This window comes from Medicago truncatula, chromosome 5 (genome assembly GCF_003473485.1).
Source record: "Medicago truncatula cultivar Jemalong A17 chromosome 5, MtrunA17r5.0-ANR, whole genome shotgun sequence".
Taxonomy (NCBI): Eukaryota; Viridiplantae; Streptophyta; class Magnoliopsida; order Fabales; family Fabaceae; genus Medicago; species Medicago truncatula.
The window spans coordinates 1,630,997-1,653,467 of record NC_053046.1 but is presented as its reverse complement, the minus strand read 5'-3'; the positions used below and the strand labels follow the sequence as shown (position 1 = coordinate 1,653,467).

The window sequence follows — 22,471 nt, the reverse complement described above, 5'->3', positions numbered from 1 at the left end:
ACATTATATTACTATAATATATATACATTTCCTTTATCTTTCTTTGGTGCCAGTACGATCCACACCACACCACACAAACAATTGCATCTTTCCCTTTCTAAGAAATTAGGGTTTCAATTTTTTCTTCCAAAGTGGTCGCCGTCCACTTTGGCCACCGTCAAGAAATTAGTGTTTAAAGCTTCTTGTGCAACCTTGTTCTTCCTCATGTTGTGAGAGAAATTGGAGTACTTTCTATTTTATCCATTCTTTGAAAAGAAACAAAATGGATCCAAAAAGGGTAGAAGATTTGGTTTATGTGCGTACTAATCTTCGACTCTTGTGAAGGAAAGAATATGGATATAAGAAAGGACAATCTAGAATGTGGAACATTAGTGGAGATGCGCATGAACAGCTTGATGGTGTTGGAATTGAGTTAGCAGAGTTGTCTTTGGATGAACCGGATTTGCAAGCTGATTTGTATCTTGATGATGGGAATGGAGGAGAGGAGATGTAAACGTTAGTTACTTGTTAGTGTTAACTCTTAGTACTGATGTGTTCTTTTTAGGATATAGTGCTTCTTTTTTGGATCGATATAATATAGCACTAACAAGTTCATTTTGGATATAATGTAGCATTGATGTATATCACTGACGGTGCTCTTTTTGTATATATTGCGTATGTAATTGACTAATGACCACTCTTAATCGTCAATATTATTTATATTTATGTTAATGTGCTACGAGCCTGGTTTCTTGTGTTTATTAATATATTTGCATATTAAAAAATGGTTATAATTATATTGTACATTTAATTATATAATTTTTTTATTAACGTATCACAGCCGTATCGTATCTTGATTTTTGAAATTTTTCCGTATCGGCGTATCGGTGCAGTATCGTATCCGTATCGTATCTCGTATCCGAGCTTCACAGGAGGTCTCCCTCTTGGTGAAGAATGGTCAATGGCAATGAGAAGTAATGCAAAATGCAATACTGTCAGAATCATTATGGAGATTAAGATGCTTGAGGGAAACTCATCATTAGATGCATCCTTTATGGTGATATTTCCGAAGTTTTCAATTTATGTATTCATAATACAAGAACTTGAAACACAAATGAAAAACAGGTTTTTTCCAAATTTAATGTCAACTTTCTCATTGCAGGAAGCACCTGGGTGAACACAAACATTGTGACATTGTGATTGGCCAATATCACAAATATCACCCAACTCTATATCACCTAAGTGCTATCCATTGATCCATCTTTACCAAGAGACCTTCGGAACTTGAAGAAGGAAGGGAATAACATGTCCTAAATGTTGTAGACTTTCCAACCTTCATAGCCAAAAAAATTGAATTCATTGAACTTGATGTGCTTAATAAAATTAATTAGTGAATAAATAAATATAACATGACATATATTGAAATGTTTATATGAGATTTTGTATTAATTATACTTTGGCATTTTTTTTAATAGGCAATGTTACCATATTAACCTTTACGTTAACATTTTTTTCCTCCTTCTTTTATTGTTTTCCAAAGTATATCAAATGTAAAGTTAAAAAATAAACTTTTAAACTAGGAGAATATTAACCATTGTCTTTGGGCATTGATTAAAGAACTAAAATAAATAAGTTTGCATCAAAAAGTTGTGTAATTATTGCTAAGAAAAAAGTAAAAATTTGTATTTCCAAGACAAAATTTATATTAATAGAATCATTAACCATTGCCCTTAAGATACTGGTTAGCAAGACCCTTTAAACTAATATTAAAAAAAACTTAGAGATTAGTGAAATTGAATAAAAATTAAAGATTTAATTTATATGCACGTTGGTCTTTTTTTTTGTCGAAAATAAAGTGACAAATATCATATAAAACTCACACATAAATGAAAGATCTCGAGTTCCATTAGTTCAAGTTACAACTATATTCAACCTAACAATTTTACTTTTATAACATAATTTTTTTTTAGCACACCTCCAAATTGGAGGCTCCAATGACACCTCATCATACTAGTATATGCAAAAGTGACCCTTTTTGGTAAATAGTGAAAATATAAAGGCTATAGATATGAAACGAAACTATGGTTTCTTGCTTGGAAGAGAAGTTGTATTGTAAAGCGAAGAACAGAGAGAGAGAGAGAGAGAGAGAGAGAGAGAGAGAGAGAGAGATAGAGAATGGAGGAAGTAGCAAAGAGCATAACCCACCAAATTGGAGGTATCCAGAACGATGCTCTTCGCTTCGGGCTACATGGTGTCAAGAGTGAAATTGTTGATTCCCACCCTCTTCAATCTTCTCAAAAATCTGTAAATCACTTTTCCTATCTTAATTTGTTGTTTTTTTAGTTTCTTACCCCAACCCTTTTTTTTTTATGCATATTTTGTGTGATTTTCATGTAATCAAAATTTTATCTTGATCAATGAATTGAACCTAGTGTTTTTACTTGAATTATATGCTTTTTCTTTGCTGTTATTTTAGGCAAGTAGAGTTGATGAGATGATGAAGAAGCAATGTATGGTGAATTTGTATGGAACTTCTTTTCCATTGAAGATGGACCTTCACACACAAATACTATCTCGGTATTATTCTATTCATTTCGAGTAATCTATTTTGTTATTCAATTAGTGATTAATAATATAATTTTTTTTAAAACATCGAAATGACTATCTTTGGTTCAGGGTTTGTATAAGTAGTCTTTTTAAACACAGTTACATACCTACATTTGTACTTGTACATGAACATAGGAGTATAGGACACTTAGGCTCTGTTTGGATAAATAACTTATATCACAGGTACTTATGGTGTAAATGTTTATGAATAAGTTATTTCTGTATCACAAGATAAAATAAAGTCAAACTATGTATAAGCTGTTTTCATAAGTTATCTTGGAAAACTTATGCTATAAGCTGAAAACAACGTATGAACATATTATAAGCTATTTTAGATTTCCGAATAGGCCCCTAGAGATATATACTAAAGATATAAATGTACTATGAATGGAGATAACTACTAACATGTGAATAAGAGTAACAAAGATTTCCAGCTTTGGTTAGTGCGTGTAGATAGCTGAGCTGAACTTACTAGTGAAAGATTTAAACACATTCCTAACATGGAAATGTATTGTGCTCTCTGTTGTGTCATGTATGTAACTAGGTTAAGGATTGCTTATAGGGAAAAAATTGATTCATAAAACACCATGATTGTCGGAGTCTTGAGTTAACTCAGAACTATGAGTTACGATTCTAGGTATCAAAATTGAGTTATCTCGCTTTGAAAATCGTTTCTATGTAAACTTGGCTTGACTCGCGTAGTAGACTAATATCACTTTGCTGAATTTGAGGATGACTGAATGAATCACAGCATAATGGTTATTTAACCCAACATTCCTTAAATGACAGTGGTTGAGTGTTTTCTAAATAAACCCAAAATACAACAGCTAAATGATAACGTAACGTAGCGCGCAAAAGTTAACCTCACTTTTGCAGAAACAAAACTGCAGATGTATTCGACGTCCCAACATGAACCCATTTGCAAAGGAATAACATTGAAGTTAACGATATTGTTTTGAGTCTCAATCCCAACATAAACAACAAAATCATAGACTTAAAAACACGAACAAACTCTTTGTTGCAGGTTTGGAACGAACCCAACAATTCACGTGGTAAATGAATCCAACTTTGATGAGCTGAAAACTATATGGAGCTAAAACTAGTTCCAACAATAAGGACCCAGTCCCACCATCTTTCACTCTAATAATTTGAATCTGGTGTTTTGATAATTGATCCATCAATATGGAATTTATTATGCTCTTTTTGTTTACGGAGTTGTGACTCGATCTTGTAATTTGTGAATTTGTCCATCATAGTTGAGTTCATATTCTGGCCTCTTGTCCAATGCAGTCTGCAACTATAACATGTCTTATTTTAATGGATTGATTCCTTTTTATCATTGTGGCATGCTTTGTTGCTAGGATAAAATGTTGAATATTTACCCTGCAGATAGTAAATTGTGTTTAGATACTAAGATACATGTTTCAAACATTTCTTTTGTATTAAGCAAACTCTTATGAGATGAGTCTATGAAGGTTTCATGAGTTCATATCGACTGTCTCCTTCGAGTTTCAATAATCTTTCAAATCACTATGCACACCAAAAATCATATAAGGGGCCAACATCTGAAAAGAAGTTTAATAGAAATCAGTGAGATAGGCATCACATGACCACCACATCATACGACAATAGACATGGGGATAAAGGAGGTTGATTGACTTCTCAAAGCTATTTTTGTGTGCATTACATACTATTTTTGGTTTTGTTCCTATTATTGTAGCACCTTCCTTCTTATGTGATATATTATGTTGGTGGCTCCATTTTGATTTATTTACTTATTGAGGATGTAAATTGCCACTATTCCTTGTAGATTCCAGCGTCCTCCAGGTGCAATTCCTTCTTCAATGCTGGGTTTGGAGGCTTTCACATGAAACCTTGATGACTTTGGTTTTGAGCCTTTACTATTGTTGTTGTAATGATATGAACGTGCCTTTATACTATTGTTGTTGCTTATTGTTTTTGCTAACAACCTTGTTGTTTGTGATTGTTGGCGACAGACTCTCGTGAATCAGAGACTATACGACCATTGGACATGCATAATGGGATGGAAGTTCGTATTGGTCTATCAAAGGGGCCAGTCTGCCCAAGTTTTATATAAGGAGATGGCTATAGGAACTTGCATGTCTTTTCGTTAAAACTTGTATTTTTCTATGTTAGTCGATTTGCAGATTGTTAGTTGTTTTGACTTAGGTATCTTCCTTTACATCCAACATATCTTGCATGCTTGGAATGTCTTTTGTGCTTTATCGAATGACAATTCAAATTTTCCATGTTCAATTTCTATCGACTTGTTTAAAAAGAAAAATGCATGGAAAAAGACTTTCCTGTTACCTTCGTAGATTGACGAATATGCTAGCAATATGTTTTAATATACTGTTTTTATTTGATGAAATTCATGTTAGTCATGTTACATGAGGAGTGTTTAATAATAGTGTATTATTAGCATTCTGTAAGACATATGATCAATAAGAACAACTAACTATAATGCCTAATATCGTATCTAATATATGCAGTTTCAAATGAATTACTTTAATATTTCATTCAAGTCTTGATTGATTTAGCTTGTTGTCTTTGTTCTTAGATAAGATAGCTCTTTTCGTGTTCGATGTGGACTGCATGCCGTCAACAATCTCACGCGTTCATGTAGTTAGTACATTGGTGGATATGGGGTCGAGATCAAAAACTCCAGGTTTAAATACAGATTAAATAAATAAATAAAGTACTTGAAATCATGATGGTCTAACCGCAATCTAATGACTACAACGTGTTAACTGCGTGAATGTGTGAGCTTATAATGGCAGACAATCCAAATCAGAACTCTTGAATTGTTTGTTAAGCCATTTGTCGAAGCAAGTGATGGTTGTTCAATGGATGAGCAAGGAGAGGACTTGAGTGGAAGCTAAGATTGAAATTTGACACCATCATTATACAATATTTGAATGAAATGAATCGAATCCATTGACCTAACTGGCTTACAGTAATGTTTATTACCATGTACACCTCAATAGTAGGTAAATTGTAATTTGTACATTAGTATATCGCATTACTAGGTATGTGACATTTTTATACAAGTATATTTTTATACATGTACAATTTACAATGGTGGCCTTTAACATTGAGTATGGTTTTTGTTTATTAAGTTATTAGTGACAGAACAGGCTCCAATTGGTCTTCTTCACCCTTTAGGGTACTCCAATTGAGCCAACCAAACAAGCTTGTTGTAGACTGTTTTGTAAATTTTAAACGATGATGATCACAGGTCAATGTTCCAATTTTTACTTTTGCTTACAAATTTTAAACTATGATGATCACAGGTCAATGTTCCAATTTTTACTTTTGCTTACCCCTGGGAGGCTGTATTCCATTCCTTTTATTTGTTGGGGTTTCAAATTCTGAAGTTTTGAAATATGAAGAATGTTAGAAAATAACTGTTATGTTTTTATATATTTGGGGACTGAATGAGAGAATTTTTATACTTATCTATTATTTTTATTTGTCTTTAGAGATTTAAAGATTATATTCCATATTTTGAAAGTGAGCAGGCAAAGGGCAAGAAGAACAAAGACCGATATACGTGGTTCGTCACGGGTGGTGTGTGACTACGTCCACGGGGCAAATCATGTGTTATTTTTCACTATAATAACATGTTACAATGTACATGGGAGTCTCATAAAAAACAACTCCATCTTCTATCTATGAATTGCCTCATGTACTTTACAGTGGAGTAAAAGGCACAAAATAGCTTGGTTTTTCAAACTGTTTTGAATGTTACTGCTCATCGAATGCGGCTTACATGTGAAAATGGCTCAGCTCTCGCTTTTGGTGCAGCTTTGGCTACTACTTCTGGAGTGCCAAAAGCATTCCAAAACCTCAATGTTTCATCCGCCGCTGCTGTTGCCACTGTACAACCATCCGGACTCTGTGCCATATAAAGAACTCTTGAAGTATGACCATTGAGCTCTGCCATCTTGACCATTGAAGGATATTTCCAAAGTGTTAGCTGATTCTGAGCAAAACCATGAGAGCTGAGCAACTCCCTTTCATTCTTGTTCCATAGTAGGGAACATACCTGAGACCCGGTGTCAACCGAGTTCAGGCATGCACCTGTGTGTGTATTCCAAAACTTGATGGTTCGATCGCCACTGCCTCCACCAGTAGCTAGCAAATTCCCTTGGAATGGACACCAAGCAAGAGCCTTTACTGCAGATGTATGATCTTCAAGCCTGTGAAGCCACTGTGTAGGAGAACTAGAAGTTGATGTACCTCTGTCCCAGATGTAAAGTAGATTATCATTCCCTCCACTGGCTAATTGTTGACCGGAAGCCGACCATTTCAATCCACAAACTTCTTGTTCATGCCCTCTGTATGTTTCAACAATGTGTGCTCTAATTCTTACATCATTATTGATAATTTTACCGTCCATCCCTCCGGTTGTGAGTATGTGGTTGTTCCATGCCAAAGACCCTACTCGCTGCCTATGACCACCTTTCAAAGTTCTCAACTGCAGAAACCAAACAAGAATAATGTTAGCAAACTAGCGGGAATTTGATAGTTCATAAAGGTGGTTAACTAGGTAAGTGTAAAAACCTGTTTATCTGAAGCTGTATCCCATAGCTGCACTTCAGAGTTGTTCAAACCAATACCAATATGACGCCCATCAGGAGCCCAACTCACAGAAGTGATAGGGCCGTCTTCTTCTTCGACAGTAACAAGTTCTGAAGTAGAACCATTTGATGCATCCCACAAATACACTGTGTTTCCAAGTGCTATTGCAAGAACATTGGCGCTTCCCCAATCCAGTAAATTAAGGTAATAGTCATCCACTAGGTCTGGAGCATCCAATGTCCTCTCAGAAGTCTGAAAAACAACATATCAATCATTTAGCACAAAATTGCAAAATATTATGTTTTACACCATACACCACTTTCAACTAAATTAAAAAAAAAAAACAAATCAGAACCACTTGAATTTCAAAAACCTAATCAGATAGCCGACTAATCAAGTAGCACAAAATTGCAAAATAATGAATTTCAGGCCCACTTGATTATCAAAACTCGATTCAAAATTTTAATTTGAATTTCATGCAACAGAAGAACCAGAGTAACAATGATAAAATATAAGCAATATCAATCAGATTTCAGTAATGTACCTGAGGAATAATTCGCCTGGGCTTTATGGTTTTATCTTCTTGAAGAGATGATGAAGTAAGTTCATGAGGAATCGAATCAACTGGAGTAGGTGGCTTGTTCTTGAAAGCTAGAATTCTGGTCCTGTTCATGTTTAAAGATTCTGCAAGTAGCTTCCTATAAGCTTCTCTGGAAGGGGAGCACACTTCTGGATTTTCCTTACCTTTAGCCCCTTCTGTCACCATGTAGTGTGCATAATCAAAATCCATAGCCGATCTATTCGGTATAAATCTGTCCAACTGGTAACAAACAAATCCAACAATAAAGAATCAATACTTGATTTTCATAAACAAATTCAGAAAATAAAGCAACCAGTTATCATAAAAATTCATTCTTTTTCATAACATATTTTTCAAAATTCATTCACAATCCAAAAAAAAAAAAAAACAAACCATTCTCAAAATCCATTCACAATCTCAGAAAACCCCCAATTTTATTATTGAAATCTCAATTTCAAAATTCATTCACAATCTAAGAAAACCCCCTTAATTTCAAAATTCATTCTTTATCACAGTTTTTAGACTACTAATCCAATTATGGCCAAAACCCCCCAAATTTGATAATTAAAATCCCAATTTACATTGAAACCCTAATTATTAAAGATCTGAACAATGGAAAAACGTTCTTACATTCTCTTTGGAACTCTTTCTCTGTAAGTGTTCCTGAAGAGGAAAACGTGATTGGGTTTTGATGGCGGGAGAACTCAAAGAACCTGAAGCCATTGTTAGAGAGAAAAGAAAAACAATATACAAAATAGAATAATAACAAATGAAATTAAATTCTTGATATGAAATCAAGAATCAGAAAATGAACCCTGCAAAAGAAACGAATTAGACAAAATGAAAAATAAGCGATTATTGTAATAAGCGATTATTGTGATAGCGATTAGATTGCTTGTAATGATGCTGAAGAGAGAGATAGAGAGTTAGAGAGAGATTTGAATGATTAGAGAGAAATGAGGGAGAGATTATATATAGCAGAGAGAAATGTATGAATTAGGGTTTGAGATTTAGAAATGAGTTCATTTGGGAAACAGCAACGGCTATTTCTACTTTGGTATTATCGATATAGCCGTTATAATTGTTACTGACTGTAATGCCCTTTAACGTTGAAACGAAGGCGTACTTTTTCGCGGGTATAGGGAAGGTTATAATTGATAAATCATCATATATAATATCTTCTTTTTTTGCTAATAACTAGTAAAAAAAACCCGTGCTTTCCTGTTGGGGTGGACGATTTTTACATTAAAACTTGAATATATGATATTTTTTTATAAATAATTTTGATAATGATAGTTTAGATATTATTGATTATTTATTTATTTAAAAGCAAAATATATGATATTTATATATAAATATTGTCTTTAATTTCAAAATATTTAATTGAATTATATTTGATTAATTTTATATATGATATTCAATTAAATGTAATTCTTTTTCAAACTATTTTATATAAATTGAATTGTTTTAAAATAACATGGTCTCATGTTTTTTATATTTATCATTCACAAATCTTGGTCCCGTGTTTTTTTTTTTAATTTATAAGTCACAAATTTTGGTCTCATGTTTTTTGTAAATATATCATTCAGAAATTTTGGTTCCGTTTTTTTATATTTATCATTCACAAATTTTGGTTTGTATATTTTATATTTATCATTCATAAATCTTGGTTTTGTATTTTTGGCTAACGAAAGTTGGCACCGTTGATAAGGGGTTGACTATGGGTTCAACTTCCATTGTCGACGTATAAATTTCTTAGTTGAATGATGTTTAAGTATATTTTTAAGTGTTCATTAAGTCTTTAGATATGTCTTAACCTTGGTGAATCTCAAAACTTAACTTATCTAAACTTTTTATGTATCACTTACGTCTTTTAAGTTATTTAATCATAACATGTTGGTTTTAAGTTTTTCATGTATCACTTACGTTTTTAAGTTATTTAATTGTAACAAGTTAATCTTTTAAATATTTTTTGTAACACTTATGTCTTTTTAAGTTATTTAATTGTAACTTGTAGGCCCCAAATAAATTACATTTTGAAAAATTTAAATCTCGTAAATTGTTACGGTTAAATAACTTAAAGGACTTAATTGCTACGGAAAAAACTTAAAGGATCGATTTGTTACAATTAATTAACTTAAAAGACCTAATTTGTACAGAAAATTTTTAAAGAACGAATTTATTACAATTAAATAACTTAAAGGACTTTTGGTGTAATTTAACTTTAAAAAATGTAATTTTGTTTTTTTAAACAACTAATAAAGTACCATATACACACCATTAAATTGATACTTTTAAATTTGCAAAATGATTTCCTAAAAAAACGAGAAATGATATAGGAGTGGAGAGTTTTCTTTGTTTTTTGGTAAGTTATTATGTAATTTTTTTTAGGCTTAAATGCAATTTTACCTCCCCTATTTTAAAACTTGGAATTTTACCCCCTCTATTTTGATTGAATTGGGATTTTGCCCCCCTTATTTTAAAACTCGGAATTTTACCCCCCTACTTTATGTTTTTCAGGATTTTGCCCCCTCCCCCTATTTTATCCACATAATTAATTATTTGTATTAAATGTTTTTTAATGAAAAAATAAAAATAAAACCAAAAAAATACTAAAAAAAATGAATAAAAAATACTAGAAAAAATGCATAAAACTAGTATGATCTCTAAAAATAAAATAAAAAACTAGTATGAAAATAACAAAAATATAGAGGTGCAAACTAGTTTTTTCATGTATTCTTAATTGAATTTTTTCTTGTAATTTCATTGTTTTTCTATTTTTAAGTTTTTTTTTTTTTTTTTTTTGTGTTTTCCCTATATTTTTTTACCAAATTAATATTTTCTAATCATTTCTTTATTTTTCTAGTATTTTTTGGTTCTTTATTTTAAAATAAGGGGTAAAATTCTGAAAAACGTAAAATAGAGGGGGTAAAATTCCGAGTTTTAAAATAAGGGGGCAAAATTCCGATTCAATCAAAATAGAGGGGGTAAAATTCCGAGTTTTAAAATAGGAGGGGTAAAATTCATATTCAATCAAAATAGGAGGGTAAAATCGCATTTAAGCCTTTTTTTTTAATTTTGTAAAACATAAATAAAATTAAAAAAAAAAAAAAGGGAGAGAGACTAAGATAACATTACAATTGACAATTTCTTTATATCAAAAATAACATCAATACTAACATTACGTCATTCCGTTTTTATTACACTTAATTTTATGTTTATTTTATCGAATTTAGTTATAGTTTTTTTTTTCTTCAAATATAACACAATCAACTAAAGATTTAATTTATATTGTTCTTATTGCATTGGAATTGTTGTTATTATTGCGAGATTTACCTAATTTTTGTTAATCAAATATTTTCATAATATATGAATGATTATACATCCAACAGGGCATCAAACCCTCAACTTTAATGAGTATGCAATGACTCATCAACCAACAACTTTAACAACTTACACAACTTCAACAACTTATAAAACTTGCAACTTAGACAGCTTCAACAACTTAGACAACTTTATCGACATCGACAACAACTTGCAACTTTAACGACATTGACGACAACAACCGCAACGATAACAACAACGACTTCGCATTATAATATCATAATTCATCAATTATGAACAACATCATGTAACATCATATTCATCAACATATACTTTCATATAATACTTCATCAATCATTAACAACATCATATTCATCAACATATACATTCATATAATAGTTCATCAATCATTAACAACATCATATGACATCATATTCATTAACATATACATTCATATAATACTTCATCAATCATGAGCAACATCATATAACATCATACTCATCAACATATACATTCATATAATAATTCATCAATCAACGATATTCACGTCAAACCAATTTAGATTCATCACAACATAGGTTAAATACTCTTAAACACGTTAATTGAACTCATAGTACACAAGCTTTGAAGTTTGGAGAAAATCCATAAGTTTTGGGTTGACCTAGAAATAGTTATGCGGAATTTTCATAAAATTTCATTAAGACCTCCTTCGAGTATTTTCATCATAACTCAAAAGTTAAAAATCATTTTCAAGTCAAACCAAAGCCACTAGAAAGATAACACAATTATCTAAAACTTTCATGTTCACACCAAAGGCCAATTCAAAACAGAAATGTGTGAAAAAGACGCAAGAACGCGAAACAGGGAATCTATCATTGTGCAGCTCTCGGGAAAAACCCATTTTTCACCCCAAAATCCCAATTTTGACTTCCCAATGCCCAAATTTGATTCCAAAACTTGTTTAAACATTTCTATACATGATAAGGCACTCAAAACCATATAAAACTTGACTCAAAACATTATTTTACAAAAATCACATTTTTCATAAAAGTTCTCAAGAACAACAAAAGTTCACTTCAAGCTCTATGGTTAAAAGTACCCAAAGTTTCAATCATCAAAAACAACATCTCATAACAAAAACAACAACAATCAGAAGTGAATTCATCAACAACAACATTATACTTCATCAATTTTGAGCAAAAACACAAGTATACATATATAGATAACTTGAGCATATAAATTCATCATCAACAACTTAATTAACATCAAATTCACATACCCAAACATTGCATCAAAACATAAGCACAAATTTCACCAATTAAATCCACAATAATCACTTTATACACATAGACACTTATGGGTAGAAGTAGAAAAAGAGATTATACAAAAGATTATGAATGAAATCTAACCCTAATTTCTATAACATCAAAACTAACAATAAATACAAGGGTAAACCCTTTTTTTAGAATTATACAACTCATTATTAGAGAAAGCTAGTCCCACCCTTACGTTAATTCAATGGTTTACCTACTCTTTCAACAATCAATTTTGCAAATAAACTCTAATTTTACAACATCAAAACCTATTAACAACTACAAGGTTAAACCCTTTTTCAGGATTACATACTTATGATTAAAGAAGGTTAGTCACACCCTTACCTTAGGTTAGATAATCGCAAGGTTCTACCGCTTTCTCTTCTGACTCTTCTCTTCTCTTGGTTTCTCCCTTTTTTTCCCAAAAACTTGTTTTTCGTATATGTTTATTTATTCCTAACCTCTCTTTTATAAACCTAACATATTCTCCCTTATTCCAAATCTGCCCCTCACACCTCAATATTCTATTTTAATATATATATATAATATTTCTATAACAAATATATTTCTATCTCAAATAACAAATATATCTCTATAACAAATATATTTCTACACCAGTTAACATATATTTCTACACCAAATAACAAATATATTTCTACACCACATAACATATATATTTATACATATTTCTACACCAAATAACAAATATATTTCTACATCAGATAACATATATATTTCTACACCAGATAACATATATATTATACTAATAAATACCAACATATAACATAACAAAATATCATTCATCAAAATAAATTGACTAGATTATAAAAAGACATCTAAACGCAATAAAATAAATAAATAATAAAATAGGGCGTTAGAGAGACCGTCATAGGAAACACAAAATGAAGGACAAAAGGACTCAAAAACACAAGACAACTAGTTCTCCCTCAAAATAAGGTCACTCTCTCCAGCGCCACAAAGGACGCAGAAACATGGATAGACATGGAAATTCACCTCTCTGTCGTAGCAGGGGAGGAAGAGAAAATGTTTCCTCATTAGAATCCAATAAGGAGGGTCGCTTCAATTCCATAAGTCACTACACTTTGAGGAAAATTTATTTCAAAATGGATCATTCTTAAGGATGTTCACCTAGAACTTCTGAAATCCACCTTTGATGGAATCATACGAATACCTAATGGATCCTGATGACCACTAGGAAAATGGTAAGATGATGTTGAGCTATCAAAGGACCGCCAAACCAATGAAATTACAGTTATTTGTGATCTCCCTAAAGAAAGGAGTCGTATCTTGGTTTAAGAGTATACCGTTAATCCATTAACAAGTGTTTGTAACTCGTGAAGTAGATGACAACCCCTTTCATTGCCTCCCACAAACATTCAAAGATGATCGCGTCGCCGACAACTATCATCGAGGCGATGGGAAAGTGACGAGTGATTACGTCAATATGTTGGCCAAAGAATTTGTCTAGCCTGAGGTCAAAACAATAGGATGAAGACATTCTTGCTCGAGCAGAGACTTCAGGATGGGTCCAAATCCCATTAAAAGGTCATACTAAAAGGTAATATATTAATTTTTTTAAAGTACTTATCCAAAAAGGTCCAAACCAATTTCAATTCACCAATTTTCAAATTCATTCTATCTTTACCTTCTCTCCAACCCTAAACTCTTTCGACAAAAGAAAATCTCAAAACCTTCATTCCTTCTTGTGACAGAGCGACCCACTATGACCATATCTCTCTTTTCAAGAAGCAACCATTTAAGCCACCGATATCTCTTTCAACGTATATCAACATTGAAACAACCACTAAGGTAATGAATCTTATAAAATAATTTATTAGGTTTTGCAAAATTTTGATTTCAGAAATTTTTGCAAATGCAATGTTAAATTCCTTTCTTAGCTTAATTGATTCCTCTATCACGTTGATGTGAATTGTTTGTTGATATGTAATTCATTTCTTAGTTTTATTGGATGTTAATGTAATTTCAAGTGTGAACTTGTGTTGATCCGAAAAATAGGTTTTTAATTGTTTATTGAAATATGCAAGTGTGAATTGTTCATTGCAAGTGTGTACTTACCAACTTTTTGTTAATATAGTGTGTTGTGACCCTATGATATAAAAATTGTATATTAAGTAAATAATTTAATATTTTAGATTGTATTTTTGTACATATTCAGATTATGCTTTAAATTGTATTGTTATTCCGATTCAGATTGTATTGCTTTAGTTTCATATCATGCGCCAACGAAAATAAAATATTTTGTTGATCTTTTTTGTTGCAAGTATAGTTGTTTACACCGTTGGAGATATTGTCCGCATAGAATCTTCAATTTTTTCACCGTTGTTGCACTTTTAAAGGAGATAATATGTTCTTTCATTGTGAAATACAATCTATGATGAATGTAATTTTTTTATTTTTGATCTTGTTCAAATCTGTCTAAATAATGTTCTGAATTGTTTGTTAATCTTTAATATTTTCAACGAGTTATGTTGTTATGTTACTTAACATGGTCAACTATACTTTCATTTGAGAATATATTTGCATTTCTTAATTTTATTGTTTTTCTTCGTTGCTGCTGCTGTTGCATGTGAATATGGAGAATTTTGTAAGAGGAAATTACCATCGAATGAGAAAGAATACTACTTCCGGAATTCGTGGACAAGGTTATGGCGGTGCTATCAACATGCAAAGACAATTTTCTTATCTTAAAAGTTTGATTTTAAGGGAAAGTCTGTAAGCATTTTATCTACATTATTTTTCTCATCAATTACAACTTAAATGGGTTGCTATCGTCAAGGACCACCTTAAAGTTTTCCTTCTCTTTAACTGAATATCAACGTTATTAGAAGTTGTTGGGGGATATTGCAAACAAAATCTCATACTTCGTGAAATACAAAGAATTAAGGTCAGGTATGCACTGTAAAACGGAGAAATTGTAAGTGGAAAATGTTTGAATCAAGAAACTAGTTGCAAGTGACTAGTTGATTCTCGTTGGAATTTGCACTTTGCAACTTTGGTTAATTTAATATTGATGTATAATTCTGTAACTGGTGTTCTTGAAATGTTAAAAGAAGAAGTATCAGTTAAGGATGCAAGAGGCGAAGCAAATGGTCTTATACTTCTAATGGACAATTTTAGTTTTGCACTCGTGTTACATTTAATGAAAAATGACTTGGATATTTCAAATGAATTGTTAGACGCATTGCAAAAGAAAGATCAAGACATCACCAATGGTTAACACCACAAAAGAGTGATTACAAACTTTAAGAGATGATGAACGAGATCCTATATTGAAGGATGTAGATTTATTTTGCAATGGGCGGGGCATGAACATTCCAAACATGGACTATGTGTACTTTTGTGGAAAATCAAAACTCCAAGGTAATTTTGAATCTTTCACGACACAAAACCATTATTGCATTGAATTATTTTATAGTGTCGCATACGTGCATTTTCAAGAATTTAATATTCATTTTAAGTAGACAAATACAATGATACTCATTTATATGACTTGTTTGTGTCGAATCAACTAGTTCTCTATTTTTGACAAGATAAAGCTGATTGAATTTGCAAAATTTTCTCCAAATAAATTCACCCTAACTAAATTGATGATGCTTGGTAATCAACTTGAAACTGACATAATTTATATGCGAAGGAGTGTTGAATTTGCATCTTAAAAAAAAATAAAATAAGCCATCTTTTAAAAAATATGCCAACAGTCTACCGACTTTTAAACTAAGCAATATTTCGCTTGTTGCACAATAGTCGAACGATCATTTTCCGCTATAGAAACTACAGAGACTTTAAATTACCTATAATCAAATTAGAGATGAATCAATGAAAAAGATTGAATGTCTGGTGATTTATATTAGAAAAGATATGTTCGACAACATTGATAATTGATAATGAATTAATAATTTAAAAATACTATTCTACTACCCCTAGTAGACTAACCCTTGCCTTACAACTAGGATTAGTTACAAGTCACACTTGATTGAGCAACCCTTGACAACTACCGTGGTCATCTCCGCCACATCATTAACCAAATCCAAACCGGTCCTTCTAGAAGATTCAAACTTCAATTTTTAACTTGTTCAAAATCAAAATTGAAAACCCTAGAAAATGCAATTCCCCCAAATCTGAATGAAATTTTGTGCCCTAATCCACACAACTGAAAGCGTTTTCACAATCCTGCGCCGTTCATCGTTTTCCTTCACCGGCGGCGGTTGCGCCACCGTATAAATTCATCAAACTGGGGAAGCGAAAGAAAGTTAAGCGGAGGGGAGCGGAGGAGATGGATGGGGAGGGTTTAGGTGCAGAGGATTGCGCCGTTGGATCGCTTGTTTGGGTCCGAAGAAGAAACGGTTCGTGGTGGCCGGGTCAAATACTCGATCCTGATGACCTTGCCGCTTCTCATCTGACCTCACCTCGATCCGGAACTCCGGTGAAGCTTCTGGGAAGAGAAGATGCCAGCGTGTAAATGCCCTTTTCTTCAAATTCAGTATTTTTTTGTTTTTGTTTTGGGTTTTCAGTTTTTAGTTCAATTTACATTTTTTTAGATTGTTAGTGCGCTTAAGCTTTTCTGCATAGTAGATGTTTGTGAAAAAGAAGTTATTTTTGTGTTATGAAATTATGAACCCATGTTAATTTTTGGTTAATTTCTCAATCCGCCACACTAAAATTCGGCTTTATATTGGAATTGTGCTTCATGTAGTGTATTTTGATTGATTTGAGCATACTAGGGGCGGATTGAGAAACTTTCTACATATCCAATGAAATGATTGTTGACTTTTATCAGTGGCGTTTATGTTGATTTGCCCTTGTTTGTGTTCTTTATGTTGAGTTACCCTTGTTTATGTTTGTATATTTTATTGATTTTCCCTTGTTTATGTTGATTGGCCCTTGTTTGTGTTGTCTATTATGTTGATTTTCACTTGTTTGCGTTGGTCTATTTTGTTGATTTGTCCTTGTTTGTGTCTGTATATTTTGTTGATTTTCCCTTGTTTGTGTTTGTTGAATTGCCCTTAGTTGTGTTGTTTATATGTTTGATTTGCCCTTGTTTGTGTTGGTTCATTTTGTTGATTTGCACTTGTCTGTGTTGTTTATGTTGATTTGCCCTTGTTTGTGTCAGTCTATTTTGTTAATTTGCCCTCGTTTGCGTTGGTATATTTTTTAACAGAGATTGGTATAATTTGGAGAAGTCCAAGCGAGTGAAGCCGTTCAGATGCGGCGAATTTGATGCATCCATTGAAAGGGCGGAGACTGCTCTGGGTATGCCGTTGAAGAAAAGAGAGAAATATGCACGAAGAGAAGATGCTATTCTCCACGCCCTGGAGCTTGAAAGGCAGATGTTAAGGAAACAAGATAAATTAGGTATTGCTTCTGATTAAACCAATTTTAGATTGTATAATACTATTGAGAAGGGTTTAGTCACACATTCAGAAATTTTAAGAAAAAAATTAGGGAAAAAACAAAATCACACGCGACATGGCAATATATTGGAAAAGAGACTTGTAGGACTGTGGGCTCTAGGCTCTGTTTGGTAAGTAAGACACATGTTTGAGCTTATAAGTTTGTATGACTAAAAAGAAAACTTGTTTGGTAACCGTCATTTCCTCAAGAGCTTATAGCTTATTTTTATGTGCTTTTAGCGTTTTTTGATAAGCTAATTCAAGTAGCTTATAGCTTATCAGTTTTTATCTCAATTTTACCCTTGCAATCTTAATTGAAAAAAATAAATATTAATTATGTATACATTTTTTTTATGTCATTTCATATTTATAAGCTACTTCAACCGCTAATTTTACCGGATATTATAAGTTCAATCAGCTTAGCTTGTATGCTATCAGCTATAATCTTGCTTATAAGTCATTCGCTATTTTTTACCAGACTCCTAATTTTCCTTTTGACTTATGAGCTTATCCGCTATTAGCTATAAGCTAGCTTATAAGCCTTCCGCTATTTTTTACCAAACAAAGCCCTAATTTTCCTTTGGACCTTTGAGAGGGAAGCTCTCGCCTTATTATGATTCAAAGCCCCAATATACCAAGTTATGTTCTTCACTTAGGAAGTACAGTCGAAGTTATCTTTGGCTAAAGAAAAAGTAAACGAGGAATTGAGTGACTAATATTAAATAAAGAGGTGTGTGTGTATTAAATTATAAATTAGTGAAGATTAGGTATGTCTTATAACCTGCTGTGTTTTGTTTTCAGGATCTGGGCAAATAGGTGCAGCATTCCGAGCAAAGAGGAGCAAATGTGTGTACTTGCCGCCTGAGTCTAGTGATTCTCTGGATTACAATGAAACTCTAGCCCATGTTCCAATATCTTCCCAACTTGGGGAGTATGCTTATGGAAGTTCATTTGCTGAGGAGAGCGAATCTGCTTTTCTGAATGATGTTGAATCTGATTCTTCTGAAACTGCTTCTATTAAATCAGAATCAGATTCTTCTGAAACAGAACTAGACAATGACGAAGACATGACTATATTTTCAGGTTTAGCTTCTACTATACTTCTACTTTCCTTAGGCTTACATCTGTTTATTTGCAGCTACTTACTTACGAATATTTATTGTTAGTTTTCCTTGTTGCACTATTGTACGAATATTGAAAACACATTATATACGTGAAATTTGTCATTCATCCTTCAATGTTCTCGCACTATTCCTCACTTATTTTCCAATTGCTTACAATTGACTGAGCATAATATGAAGATTCCTGCTAGTTCCCACCATACCTCCCTATTTACTCTTCTGATGAAATTAACAAATGATTTTGCAATATTTATTGATAAGGTTTTAAAATTAAAATCAGAAATATTACCTAGATTGGCCAATGTACACTAAAAATAGAGTTTATAGATTTTTTTTTTCCTTTGTAAAATCCTGTTTACGTAATGTATGTATAAGTTCTCAACTCTTGAAGAAAAAAGATCTTGATAAATGAGACGTGCTGTATCAGATGTGATTTGCTACGGCCTAAGACATTAGACTGAGAACAAAGGAAACAGAGAGACAGAGAAGGAATTGTCTCCATTGTGCATCTTTCATTTTTGACTAGACAGTAGCACATGCATGTCAATCCGTTTATGATTATTTCTAGTCTCTATTGTGTGTTGTCAACTATTACATTTTAAAGAAATTGTTGACTAAAGCTTTTTTTTTTTAACTGCAAATATTATTAAGCAACACCGTTACACAAGTCGTGAAGGGAGAGCAAGAAAACCTGAAAGCGCTCAAACAAAGCAAACTCATAAATACTCCTTTTAGGCTAAACCTACAAACCACCAGTAATAAAAACCAAAACCAATCTAAAAGTACCCTACTAAAAACTCCTTTCAAGTTCACAAGGTATTACAGGTTGCAACAGGCTATTGTATATTAGTCTGTCAATCTTTCAAATATTACACACGGACTCGTGGATGATGGTTGTGTGCTTCTTGTTACATCATGTAGTGATACCTCAACAGCATGTTCTAGTCAATGTATTAGAGGTTGTTTACCAAACAAAATGTATTACAAGTTAAAATAAGGACGGTTGTCTGCAATTAAAGTTTTAGGTAACAAAGTTGCGAGGTGGTCTGTTTTTCTTCAGATTTCTTTCCTTTTGAGAGAAAATAAGTACATCGCTAGAGGTCAATAGTACCCTTAGAAAACATAGTATAGTATATATAACACAAACTCATCTAATATTCTAGACAATTTGAATGCTAGAAATATTCTAGACAATTTGAATACTAGAGAAAGTCACTGCCTTGAAAAGCTTGACATTCATGCTTTAAAGTTACCCAACTCTACAATCTACATGTGGGTTTGAATTCATATATGTTTTCCTAACTTGTAATGTGAATTTATGTGACCATAAATTTATCGTTAGGAATTTGTATTTGTGAGTCTATTTTAAATCCACATGTCAATAATCTATTCCTCCTTCCTCTCATTTTAACCATTATTTAGATCTTAGAATGTCTTACATTTTGGGTTCTCTTTATTCTTTTGCTGTGCTGAATATGTGTTTTGAACTTGTTCTTTGAGTTCTGTTAGACTGCTTAGATTGACTTGTTTGGGAGTACTTATGAAAACAGCTTATGCCATTTACATAAACTGTTTTCAGCTGATTTTCATATGCTCTCCAAATGGCTTATGAAAACAGCTTATAGCTTATACGGAAAGAATTTAACTTTATTATTTTTTGTTTTAGAAATAGCTTATACAAAAGTGCTTATCATCAAAAGCGCTTATGCTATAAGCAGCAAATTAAGCTCTTCATGCAAACAGGACCTTAGTTCTGTATCACATCATTCTCTTTCTCTCTATTGATGTAACTTTTTAACTGCAGAAACTGATGATGACAACGAGGAACAAGAAAGCACTAGCAGTGAGGAGCATGATGAGTTAGCTGAGTTAGCAACTTCCAGTGACATGCCTCACCTTTATCCGCGGGAACCTCGAACGTGCAATGAAGCTGTATCCAAATGGCAATTAAAAGGAAAGAGGAATAACCGTAACCTTGTAAAAAGGTCTGTTGCTGCTTCTGATAGGAAAGATGTTGTTTTATATGGAGCAGATATTGAAGGACAGAGAAGCCATTTAAACCACAAGAGAATGGGGCCTGGTTATCCTTACTACAGAAATGACTATAGTGATGCTCTTGATGATAGCGATCAAATGTTTGGATCAGAAGATGAATACACCCTAACTCCTAGAGAGGTTGCAAAAAGTCAAGGTCTTGATTGGGATGAATGGCCGTGGGAGGATCAGCCTGCTTTGAAAGAATATTCGGATTTTAAAGGGTTTGCTTCGTTACATAGTGATCCTTATCATTATGATGGGGGGAAGGGATCAATGCTGGTAGATGTAGACTTAAAGGTTCAAGCAAGTTACCCGAAAGAGTCAGTCCCTATTGTATCTATTACGAGCAAGTTAGATGGGAGTTCTATAATTGGACGCCCAATCCAAATTGAAGTCCTTAAGGATGGCTCAACTGACAATCTATTTTCTGCAATTGATGACTTCAGTAATGATATGATTGGCTACGAGGGAAGTAGTGTACTTCCACCAGCTTGGAGGACTGCGAGAAGAACAGCTAACTTTCGTGTCCCTCGTCCCCACATATCGTCATCAAATGTTGATGAAGACTTCTCGTTAGATCAGGAAAGAAATAATGGATATAAGAGATTAAATGGTGGAAATTCCAGTCATAATGCAAGCCATTGGAAGAAGAACGGCCTTAATAGTGCCGGGCCGTCAGTTGACAAGAAGTCCTTCAAAAAGAGTGCAAAAAAAGTGAGCTTGTCATCTAGTCAGAAAACTAGAACCCTTTCCTCTTTATCTATTGAAGATAATCTTGGTAGAAAACCATCACTTACTAGAAGCTTTTATCGAACAGACAAGACGACTAAACCAGAGGTCTCTGGGCTCACTACTGTAGCTTGCATACCAGTTAAACTGGTATTTAGTAGATTACTTGAGAAGATTAATAGGCCACCTTTAAAAGCATCTACTAATGCGGATGTGTTGAATCCTGGCGTGGAGAGAAAATCGTAGGTTACATGTACATTGTTATATATTAGAAATAATTATCTTGCAGTGATGGAACAACAAATTGCTGGTTTTCTTGTTTCCAACAAAATAGAAATTTTATTTAATTGATTGTTGGTATTTTGAGGATGAACTTGATGTATAGTCCCCAATTCATCCTGAAGACTGATAAACAGAAAATACATGAGGTCGTTTTGCTTCCTTGAAGTGTAGAATTCTCACATGTTGATTTTCTGAGGCAATATCTATATGCAAAAAGCATTATTATTGGACTCAATGCAGCTTCTATTTGATGATCGATAGGTATTGCAGGATTGCAGTATTGTCTCTTGTTTTGTGCTGATCATTTTTTTTTATTGAAAAAATGAGCAATTTTCAGAAGCGAATTACAATTTGAAGAAATCATGAATTTCCTAGTATTTGTTCCACTGGTATGAAACATCACCCCAAACCTAACCATAAATTGCAAATTTAAGGTCAAGATGTATTTTGAAATTGCCAAGA

General features: G+C 32.7%; 3 protein-coding genes across 7 annotated transcripts; 2 read left to right on the top strand and 1 right to left on the bottom strand.

Annotated features, from left to right (window-relative positions):
• Nucleotides 1–2,069: 2,069 nt before the first annotated feature.
• LOC11436730 (cyclin-B1-2) lies at nucleotides 2,070–4,916 on the top strand. Of its 5 annotated transcripts, none has more exons than XM_024785230.2 (4): nucleotides 2,070–2,283; nucleotides 2,456–2,556; nucleotides 4,397–4,413; nucleotides 4,584–4,916. In XM_024785230.2, the coding sequence occupies exons 1-4, from the start codon at nucleotides 2,155–2,157 to the stop codon at nucleotides 4,682–4,684; spliced, it is 348 nt and encodes a 115-aa protein (XP_024640998.1). In that variant the 5' UTR covers nucleotides 2,070–2,154; the 3' UTR covers nucleotides 4,685–4,916. The 5 variants fall into 5 exon arrangements, with proteins under 5 accessions (XP_024640998.1, XP_024641000.1, XP_024640999.1 ...); XM_024785232.2 differs by having other exon boundaries at nucleotides 4,397–4,473; XM_024785231.2 differs by having other exon boundaries at nucleotides 4,397–4,498.
• A 1,223-nt stretch (nucleotides 4,917–6,139) lies between these two features.
• LOC11439957 (cell division cycle 20.2, cofactor of APC complex) lies at nucleotides 6,140–8,768 on the bottom strand. Its single transcript, XM_003610828.4, has 4 exons — nucleotides 8,402–8,768; nucleotides 7,736–8,011; nucleotides 7,174–7,443; nucleotides 6,140–7,087 (listed from the first exon to the last, which is right to left on the bottom strand). Exons 1-4 carry the CDS (start codon nucleotides 8,492–8,494, stop codon nucleotides 6,362–6,364), a joined length of 1,365 nt encoding a protein of 454 aa, XP_003610876.1. The 5' UTR covers nucleotides 8,495–8,768; the 3' UTR covers nucleotides 6,140–6,361.
• A 7,645-nt stretch (nucleotides 8,769–16,413) lies between these two features.
• Nucleotides 16,414–22,244, top strand: LOC11435530 (uncharacterized). Its single transcript, XM_003610826.4, has 4 exons — nucleotides 16,414–16,905; nucleotides 17,609–17,802; nucleotides 18,642–18,923; nucleotides 20,766–22,244. The coding sequence occupies exons 1-4, from the start codon at nucleotides 16,724–16,726 to the stop codon at nucleotides 21,971–21,973; spliced, it is 1,866 nt and encodes a 621-aa protein (XP_003610874.1). The 5' UTR covers nucleotides 16,414–16,723; the 3' UTR covers nucleotides 21,974–22,244.
• The last annotated feature ends 227 nt before the right edge of the window (nucleotides 22,245–22,471 follow it).